The following is a 10,323-nucleotide window of genomic DNA, read 5'->3' as shown; positions in this document are numbered from 1 at the left end:
CTGGGGAGAGGCCTGTAGCTTGGGGCCAAGGGGTCAGGGGTGGCTGTGACCTTGCCCTTTCCCTCCGTGGGGGTGTCCGTTTGTACTCCTGGCCCGGGTCTGAGAAGGGCTTCCACGTGGGCACTCCCATGGCCAGGCCTTCATGGCAGAACGTAATCGAAGGGGCGTTGCAGGGTCCAGAGTGAGGATGGGATGAGAACTAACCCAGGAGGGTTCCAGAAGCAGGGAGCGGGGATATCCACAGGTCAATCTAGCCTGAACTGTGGCTAGAAACGGGTGGGGAGAAAGAAACAGGAGCCCAGGGGGCTGTCAGGGCATTGGGGTGACGCCACAGGGGACTCAAGGGGCCACGCAGAGGAGCCCAGAAACCTCCAGCCTGGGTTGGGACCGGCTGTGGCCAGGCCGAGCACCTGGACTCAGCACCTGGCGGCAGAGGAAGGTCACTGTGGGGGCCTGAGCGCTGCTCACTCTGAGCTGCGCGACTTCAGGAGATCCCCTGACCATTTGGAAATGGGGAGAGCCCACTTCCCGGGACAGAAAGAGGCTGGACACGAGTTGGGGCACACAGAGTGTTTACTGCAGATGGCAGAGCGCAGGGGCGCGGCAGACCCTCAGCGGAGCCGCTCCTTCACCCTCTGCACAAGATTCTGGGCCAGCTGGGGGTCCCACTTGGCCTCTTGGGGGTCCCGAGGCTGAAGCACTCACCTGTGGGCCTCCTGGACGAGCTCAAGGCCCAGGGTGGCCTCCACACAGGCTCGCCACACAGCAAGCCAGGGCCAGTCTTGGAAGAGGTCGCAGCCGACGGCAGTGGGCTGGGGAGACAGGGCAGCTGGGGCCTGGGCTCAGCCTGCGCCCAGAGCAGCCCCAGAGGACAAGTGGGCAGGAGAACCTCACCTGCATCAGCTCTGTGAATGCCATCAGATCTGTCAGGGAGACCTGCTCAGTGGCCAGGAAGGGTCTGGCCGCCAGGACCTCCTGATCCAGGTGCTGCAAAGCGGGCGTCAGCTTCCCCAACAGCTGCTGCAGCTGCACAGCATCCACAGGCTGCCCGGAGAAGTGGGGCAGGAGAGACTGGGCTGGGAAGAGAGGCGACAGCTTATCTTGGGGCCCTCCAAGCCTCCTCAACCTCCTCTTCACCCCTCCCTCAGCAGCCATTTATCAGCGATGCCCTCTGGGGCTCTGCGTTCAGAAGGATTCTGAGGTTTCATTCAGGCTCAGGAGAAAGACAGCTGTGATAGATTAGTGATGGGCAAAAAGTGAGAACAGGGGACAGGCATTCAGAGCCCAGTGCAGCCCCAGGGCTGCCCAGCTCCTGTGACTCTGAAAGGACATGTTCAGACATCTGGGGAGGGGCTCCCCACAAGCCTGGGTCTTCCCCGGTTGCATCCAGGTTGTCCAGGCCTAGGGGGTGGCCTACACCCCCTTCCACTCTGAAGCTCCCAGCTTTAGCCCCAAAGCAGCCCCCTGGTCCAGCTCCCAGCCCTCTGAGCTGGATTCGCTGAAAGGAGGAAGGAGCCCAGCAGTCTGGAAAGATCTTCAAGCCAGGGGCTACCAGCTTTCTGTCTGCCTCCTTCTGCCTCCGCCCAGCAATGAGCCCCAGACCCAGGGCACCTTACCTCTCGGCCACCAGAAAGTCCCCATCCCTGAGGGCAGGCACCTTCTCCAGGGGGTTCACCTTCAGGAATTCAGGTTTCAGGTGCTCCCCTGGGGGGCAGAGAGCAGAGGAGGCTCAGCGCAGGGTCTGGCCCCTGGGCGCCCCTCCGTGGAGCCCACCTAGCTCTGCTCACCCTGTGCCAGCTCCACAGGGTGCATCTCAAAGGGGATGCTGTTCTTCCTGGTGAAAGTGTAGATGGCAGGGCAGGGGGGTGAGTACAGGTCCAGAAAGAGCTCAAGCACCATCCCCGTGCTTCCCATCGGCCCTCTACTCAGGCCTCCAAAATGGGGTCCATGGTCTGATCCATGCCCCTCCCTGAAGCCTACTCCCTCCACAACTGGCTGGGCACCCAGCCAAGCCATCACACCTTGTGGCCTCTGTCCCCTGTGAGGGGCCGGTCACTGGTTTTTCAAAAGCAGGGTCCCCAGCCTGGTCCTCCTCCACCTTCATGGGGCGGTGCAAGCCGATGGACACTCCCACCCCTGCTCTCTTCAGCTGGCGGGGCCACCTCCCCACCCCCACCCCCACCCCCACCCCCGCTTCCCTTCAGTCTAGACAGCTTTCACTGTCCTTCAAGTCCGCTGCGACGCATATGTCAGGTTCTTAAGGATTTCTGTCTTCCCTTCCACCATGCCTGTGCCACGCACACCCCCCACACACAACCCCACACACTCACAGAGTCATGCACACACAGTCTCTCTCACACACACACACACACACACACACACACACACACACAGAAGCACACACACAGACACTCCCATGCCCACCCCACCCCTGAGTAACTATCCCAACTTCCTACTGGGACCACCCTCTGCCCTCCTCGCGTGCCCCCCAAATCCCCGCCCCTTGGGCTCAGGCCAGACCCTCCATCACCAAGTGCTGTCCCTCCACCTCCTGCACCTCTTACCCCACAACCAAGACCCCGATGGCCTGGCAGCCTCACCAGCCTCCAGACTCAGCCCTGCCTCCATCGAGTCCCTCATCCTGGTGCACACAGCACAGGACCAGAGGTTTCCTTTCTTTCTTTCTGTCTTTTTATAAATTTATTTACTTTCTTAAATTTTTGGCTGCGTTGGTTCTTCGTTGCCGCGGGTAGGCTTTCTCTAGTTGTGGCGAGTGGGAGCTACTCTTCTTTGCTGTGCGCGAGCTTCTCATTGTGGTGGCTTCTCTTGTTGCAGAGCGTGGGCTCTAGGCACACGGGCTTCAGTAGTTGTGGCGCACGGGCTTAGTTGTTCTGCCACATGTGGGATTTTCCCGGACCAGGGATCGAACCCATGTCCCCTACATTGGCAGGAGGATTCTTAACTACTGCGCCACCAGGGAAGCCCCTCCCTCCCTTCCTCCCTTCTTTTCTTTTCTTTCTTTCTGGATTTCCTTTTTATTTCTTCTTTCCTTCCTTCCTTCCTCCCTTCCTCCTTTCTTTCTTTCTTGATTTCCTTTCTTTCTTCCTTCCTTTCTTTTCTTTCTTTCCGGATTTCTTCTACCTTTCTTTCTTCTTTCCTTCCTTCTGTTTCTCCTTCCTCCCTCTTCCTTTCTCTTTCTTTCTTTCTGGATTTCCTCTTTCTTTCTTTCTTTCTTTCTTGATTTCCTCACTTTTTCCTTCCTTCCTTCCTCCCTCCCTTCCTCCTTTTTTTCTCTTTCTCTCCTCCTTCAACTCTTTCCTTCTTTCTCATGTAAGGAGCCCTGGGCGACTGCCCTCCCTTCCCTGTCCCACCCCACCTATAAGCAAATAATTCTGTTGAAAATAGAAACGTGGGGACTTCTCTAACGGTTAATGGTTAAGACTCCCCGCTTCCACTGCAGGGGGCACACGTTCGATCCCTGGTCCTCAAACTAAGATCTCGCATGCCCAGGGCGCAGCCAAAAAAAAGAAAGTAGAAATGTGGGTGAGGGAACCCCGAGAAACTTGAAAGCATGGTGTGCTTTCATCTGTGCTGTATCGGACGCTTATGGGCCATTCCCTAAACGTTTGTGTTTGGGCTCGCGGTTGGTTGTAAAGAGCCCTTGACTATAACACAGAGCGAAGGCTTTGTGATGATTAAAGACCATGCGTCACGTCCTCTCGAGACCCTGCTAGGATGCAGCCACGGAGACCCTGCTAGGATGCAGCCACGGAATAAGAAGCGTTCTTCACAAATGACAAGAAAAGGCCACCGGAGAGGAAATGCAAGAAAATTCCCCAGGTTTACGCCTAAAAATGTAAATCCCCAGTGAAACTAGTCTGAGAATCTATCGGTAAGGAAAAAAGCGCAACGCAGTAGAAAACTGGGCAAAAGATAAGAACTTTTTTTCTTTAAAAAAAAGAAAGAAAATCAGTGTTTTTCTTGCATTTGCTGTTTTTCCAGCGTCTGACTCAAAATAGTCAATATGCCAGAGTAGCATATTTGGGGGTGACTGTTCTGACTTCCTTCAATTATAAACACATACCTAACGGCAAACACCAAATTCCCAAGCGTGGAGGTTGAGGTGGAAGCACCCGAGGGCTTCACTTAAGCCCGACCCACGTGGGGGATACACGAGTACTGGTATATTATTCTCTATAATAATAAATTAAAACCTCCATACTAATAAAAAGGTCATTACAAAAACAAAAATTAACGCCAGACGGCCCTTCTCTTGGACGCGTGCCTCATGCCGGCCCTTGGCACAGCATTTTATCAGCCCTCACTTTGCCCCTCCGGCAGACACCACCAGCACACAGACGTTCGAGCCGCCCGGCTCCAGGCCACCCCCTCTAGGCCCCGCCCCGCCGCGCGGAGCACGCTGGGAGCTGCCAGCCCCGCCCCGCCCCTCAGAGCACAGTCTCTCAGAGCACCGCCCGGAGCGCGGAGCGTACTGTGGGCGGACCCACCACCTCGCCGCCCTCGCCCCTGCCCTGCCAGGCCCCGCGCGCGGAGCTTGCCGGGAGGGGGTCGTTGCCATGGCAACGGTCGGAGCGTGCTGGACCGTTACGGTCTGGTGACGCGCGCGCCCGTCTTGCCCAGGGCCCCTGAGAGCGGTGGGTGGTTGAGTTATTGCCGGGCGGCGGCCTAGGCTGAAGGGAAGGGGCGGGAAAACCACCCGGGAGGGGGGCCTAGAAAGCGCCGGGGCCTGTGGAGCGGAAGGGAAGGGTTTGGGGCCTCGGAGCTGAGACCCCCCACCGGGCGAGGGGAGAGAGTGCAGTCTCCGGCCATGTCGAGTGGAAGGAACTGTGCCGGGTCCCAGAGGGGGAGACAGGAAGATGCGAATAGAAGAGGGTGGACTCAAAAAGTGGAGCGAAAAGGGGAGGTGGAAGAAACAGAGCTGGGCAGACCTCCCAGCGAAGCTGAGTCCATGGCGTCATTCACTAGCACTAGACGCACCATCGCTGAGCAAAGCATAATAGACCCCTACCCCTACTCATTTTTGGAAGGTCAATATTTTTTACGCACAGGATAGGGGAGGGGAAGAACGGTCAGGGAAAGGGGAGCAGGCAGGGAGGAGACCTGAGTCAAGAGCCCAGTTCTGAAGCAGGAAGGGTCCTCAGAGGTTGCTTTCACGTGTAGGTGGAAGTCTGACCACAGCTCTTTCTGGCGCTTAGAGCTCTCAACCACTCTGAGTCTTCCCTCTACCTGTGGGAGACTTACCTTTGGGTTAAGGAGGGGAAAGAGGAAGGGACAGATGGACAGTAGCAGCGCAAGGACGGGATGCCAATGGGAGGAGGAGAGAGCACCATGGAGGCCACCCTGGTGAGAACTAGAGACTGGTTTTAAGAGAAGTCCCTGTCATGACACCCCAGTGCCACCCATTTCAGGGCTTCTGGGTGAGGTGGACCAAGTCTAAGACTAGGGGGTCAGGGCAAGAAGCCTCACAGTAACCCTTGTCAATAGGAGACTTCACACGGGACCTCCCCCCATATTGTTCATGCTTTGTTCATCCTTTGCCAGGGCACCTTGGGGTCCCAGGTGAGGACCTTGGTGGTCTTACTCCGATAGAAACTGCTATGGCCGTAGGTGAATGGCCCCTGCACCGTAGGACAAGTTACCGCTGATAACGCCGGGGAACATCACAGTTGGGAGGTTATTGAGCTCCCCAAAGTTTTCTGAGGCTGCCTTGTCATCTGTAAAGTAATTGCAGCTCTACCCTCTCTGGAGGTGGTTACAGAGACCTAGTGAGACGCTGAAAGTGCTTTTAAAGGGTGTGGGGCCCTGTAATGCAACGACGTGTTCCCAGAAAGCCCAGTCCACGTGGCTTGGGGAGCCACTGGGGAAGGAAGGGACTGGAGCCAACCTTACCCAACCAGGGCCTGCTGCCACCACTTGCCAGCAGGGCCAGGTTGGCTTGATGGGCTGCCAGTCTGTTTGCCCTCGTTCTCCCTGTCCGCGCTCTGGGTCCAGAGACCTGGATTTGAATCCTAGATTTGTCACTTACTAGCTGAGTGATCTTGGGCAAGTCATTTCAGCTTTCCTGCTTAAGTAGAGCTAAGGTGGCCTGTGAATGAAACCATATAAATGGAGGCATTTCTGGCTCCAGAGGAAGGCCGCTGCTGTCTGGGAGGAGCCCTTGCCAGGAATCTGTTAGAGACAGTTATTTTGTCACCAGCTGGAATGGCATGGGACAAAGCACTGCAGCTGTCTTGTCCTCACCAATTGCGTTGGCCTCATCCCTCACGTTATCCTGTCATTTTCAACACTGTCACCTCCTTCAGCCTTAGCATTGGCCTTGGCCTTAGTTTCCTCCTGTGTGACTTGGGGGTGATGATTCCTGCAGGAATCAGCTTGGAATAAGGAAGCTCTCAGGTCACATTACAGTTCACATGCATTAGGTGGGGTATTCAGTCCTGAAGAGCAGCAAAAGGGATGGCCTGGTGTAAGAACAGAGCTGTGGAGAACATCAGGGGCCCTGTTAACAGCCAATAAGAGTCTGACCCATAAGCACCAGGGCGGGGTGGGGGGGTGGGCGTTGAGTCTTGACTAAAGAGTCTGTTGGAAAAGCAGGCTGAACAGAAAAGCCGGGTCATTGTCAACACACTCAAGATGATAAGCAACCTTTTTTTATATATAAAGCGGTTATTTAGATTGAGAAATTATGAATTTTAAAAACAAGGACCGGGCTTCCCTGGTGATGCAGTGGTTGAGAGTCCGCCTGCCGATGCAGGGGACACGGGTTCGTGCCCCGGTCCAGGAAGATCCCACATGCCGCGGAGCGGCTGGGCCCGTGAGCCATGGCCGCTGAGCCTGTGCGTCTGGAGCCTGTGCTCTGCAACGGGAGAGGCCACAATGGTGAGAGGCTCGCGTACCGCAAAAAATAACTAAATAAAAAATAAAAAAGTACCACAAGCTCAAGAATATCCTGACATTCTTCTTAACTGCTGGACACACCTTCACCTTTCAAATACTCCCTCCCCCAACCCCGCCCCTGTATTTTTGGACTGCACACTCTTTGATTACCTTTCATTGTGACAATTATTTTATGTTTCCTACACAGAAGAGGTGATTCCCCCACCTCTCCTTTAGCAGTAAGTGTGTCCCAGGAAGCCGTTTATGCACCAAGATAGCAGACACAGGAGTGACTTCAAAGCCCGTGGGCATATCCCACTCAACCCACACATTAGTGATCCCCCAATTTTACCTTCCCCTTAGCCACATCCCAAATGCCCAAATGCTCACAGGAGAGGTGTGACGGAGGAAATTTGCAGTGGAAAAACACAATGGGCCTCAACCAACTTGTAAAAGTATTTTCTGCAAATTTTCCAAAAGCACCTGACAACTGAAAGCATGGCTAGGGCCCCTGAAGGGATAAGCACATGCCCTGAAGCTTCAGCTCTGTTTACTTTGGCTGTAAATCCCCCTGTGCTCTGAGAAATCACAGCTGTGCCAGGCTCAAGTTTAGTGCCACCGGAGAGTTCAAGGGAAGATAGTGTACACCTTTGACCGTTGCCAGGCACTGGTTCACTCTAATTTTGCCTCATTTTGTGTTGACACACAGGCTCCCACACCTACCCACCCTGCTCTCCTCCTACAGTGCACACAGCAGGGAGGTTCCCGGCATTTGTGCCCCCACCAACCCCCGCCAAAGCCCTCCTCTGGACGGAAGAGGGTCCTTGGCCCTGAGCAGAGTTCTCCCTGCTGGGCCCACCCCGCCCTCTCCTGCACACACACAGCTGGTCAAGCTGATCCTTGAGCCACAGGCCACTTCCTGAGCGGCCGAGGGGTGGTGGGGGCTGGCAAAGCTGATTCCCGTTCAGGTCCCAGACAGGTCTGGCAGAGCCCCAGGCCAGCTCCTCTTAACCTGCCTGTCCTCTGATAGGACAGGGGAGGGGAGACGGGAGAGGAAAAGTGTAGAAGAAGAAGAATTGGAAGAAAAGTGAGAAGGCCTCGGCTTGGGAGCGAGGGCAGTGGGGTGAGGACGGGCACCGGTCCTGCGGCTAACTTGCTGTGTGACCATGGGGGAAATCTCCTACTTTACCTCTCTGGGCCTCAGTTTCCCCTTTAAAGTAAGGCCACTAACACCTACCTCACAGTGTTGTTAGGATACCACGAGGTAATGTCTGGGGAAATTGCTTGGGAAATTAGGAAAGGCCACTCACATGGGAGCCCCTTATTATCCTTTTGGCTGAAGGGGGACAGGAGACCTGGAGGCCCTGGACACAGGCCTGGGCCTTGCCTGTTAGGGGAAGCCGCCCTGGCCTTTACTCAAAGCCGACCCTGCCTTAGGCTGAGCAGCAGGAGGTGCCCCTGAGAGCAGTGGCCTGAGGTCAGAAACTCCAAGCTCAGTAAGTGAGTGCCCCAGGCCGCTGGAAAAGCCTAGAAAACTGAGGAGGTGCTGTTCTGGTGCAGCCCCGGCTGCCTCTCCAGGGACTGCAGGGAAGACGAGCAGCAGAGGCCAGGGACTGGGGTTGACAGCCAGCACAGGCAGTGATAGGGCAGCCGTGGGGCCCGGGCCAGGCAGTGAGGAGCAAGGGGTCCAACTCAGCAGGGGGCTGCAGCTCGGCGCTGGCAGGCACTGGCGGGAATGGGGTACAGGGGCCTGATCGCTTGCCCCCTGGTTGTTTCCTCCACCTGGTACCTGGTGCCTCCATGATCTGAACACAGTCTGCCTCTGCCAATGTGTGCAGAGTGAGCCCTTTAAGAAACAAAAGAAGCTGACCTGAAGTGATAGTTTGGAGTTCATTTCCATCGAAGAACATGGGTGTTGGGTTCTGGGGACGGGCTGGCAGTGGTCAGGGCAGCGAGGCCACATGGACGAGGAGGAGGAGGAGGAGGCCAGGGAGGAGGTGGGGACGGGGCGTGGGGCTGGGAGGATAGGTCAGCAGCCTGCTGGGGGCCTGAGGCGATGGAGAGAGACTGTCCCACGCTGGGCAGCTTGCTCCCCTTCACCCCCAAAGAGAGCGAGGGTGCCGCTGGGCACCCACAGGGCAGGCTGGGCCAGATCCCGAGAGAGGCCCCAAAGGACCCGAATCAAACCTGCCCACTTTCTTTTCCCAAATTCATAGGTCAGCGATATTGCTGCTGCTTGCAGAGCGGAGTGGTGGGTGGGAAGGGGTGGGAGGGAAAGGGCCCTCAAGGCCGCCTCAACCGTTTCCCAGGGGGAGAGGTGCGGGCCCCATTCCATCCATTCCCCTTTGGGGCCCGTGGGCAGTTAAGATTCCCCCACCTCCGCAGTGGTTGAGAGTCCGCCTGCCAATGCAGGGTACACGGGTTCGGGCCCTGGTCCGGGAGGATTCCACGTGCCGCAGAGCAACTGGGCCCGTGAGCCACAACTGCTGAGCCTGCGCTCTGGAGCCTGTGAGCCACAGCGACTGAAGCCGAAGTGCCCTAGAGCCCGTGCTCTGCAACGGGAGAAGCCACGGCAATGAGAAGCCTGCGCACCACAGAAGAGTGGCCCCCGCTCGCCGCAACTAGAGAAAGCCTGCGCACAGCAATGAAGACCCAATGCAGCCAAAAATAAATAAATTTATTAAAAAAAAATTTAAAAAAAAGATTCCCCCACCTCAGCCACCTCGGGATGGGCCAGAACCAGGCGTCATTGAACTCCACGGGCACACTAGATCCCAAACCAAGAATTCTCTCCCTAACCTTTCCATCCTAAATCAGGGCCAGCCTCAAAGTCCAAATTTGGCTCAGACGTTCTGCAAAGAGATAAAATGACAAAGATACTCCAAGTCAACACAGAAATGCCCTCTCTTGTGAATTTCCTAGGGTGAAATTCAAATCAAAAAATTAAATCCCTTTGCCCTTTTAGGTTAAAGTTGAAGGAAATAAAAACTAAAAGTCTTAAGGTCCGAGGATTGAAGCCCAAAGCCTTCCCTGAGAGCCCAGCCGTTAACTCCCTCTCCAAGCATCTGTGCCAGCCCAGCCACCCACATGGCTCCTGGAATGAGGTCCTTCTCCACACCTCAGGATTTCCGCTAGCCTGTAATGTGCCCCACTTTTAAAAGATTCAGAGTTACTAGGCCCTGCCCGCCACAGGGAAATCAACCCCTAGGGCAGCCTGCAGGCTGCTGGGTGTCCTCAGAATCCAGGCAGTACTCAGCCCCATGTGGACCCCTCTTTCTGCTGGCTCAAGACCCAGGCAGGAATGGAAGGAGAGTGGACAGGAAAGAGGATGTCAGCCCCCGACCCCACCCCCTGAGGGTTGGACCTGGTGGAGGGTTAGCTTAGCCCAGTGGATGCTTTGGGCGGGGCAGGGAGCAACTTTGCGTTCCT

At 56.0% G+C, this 10,323-nt stretch overlaps 1 protein-coding gene across 1 annotated transcript; it reads right to left on the bottom strand.

Moving 5' to 3' along the window:
* Positions 1–416: 416 nt before the first annotated feature.
* On the bottom strand, positions 417–1,899 carry LOC309970976 (glutathione S-transferase theta-2-like; the record flags this gene model as incomplete). The annotated part of the gene is made up of 6 exons (XM_082853737.1): positions 417–423; positions 706–812; positions 895–1,044; positions 1,420–1,498; positions 1,617–1,704; positions 1,788–1,899. 6 exons carry the CDS (start codon positions 1,897–1,899, stop codon positions 417–419), a joined length of 543 nt encoding a protein of 180 aa, XP_082709863.1.
* Between the last annotated feature and the right edge of the window lie 8,424 nt (positions 1,900–10,323).

Source organism: Leucopleurus acutus (genome assembly GCF_964270905.1).
Source record: "Leucopleurus acutus genome assembly, chromosome: 13".
Taxonomy (NCBI): Eukaryota; Metazoa; Chordata; class Mammalia; order Artiodactyla; family Delphinidae; genus Leucopleurus; species Leucopleurus acutus.
This window is presented reverse-complemented; position numbering and strand designations above follow the sequence as displayed.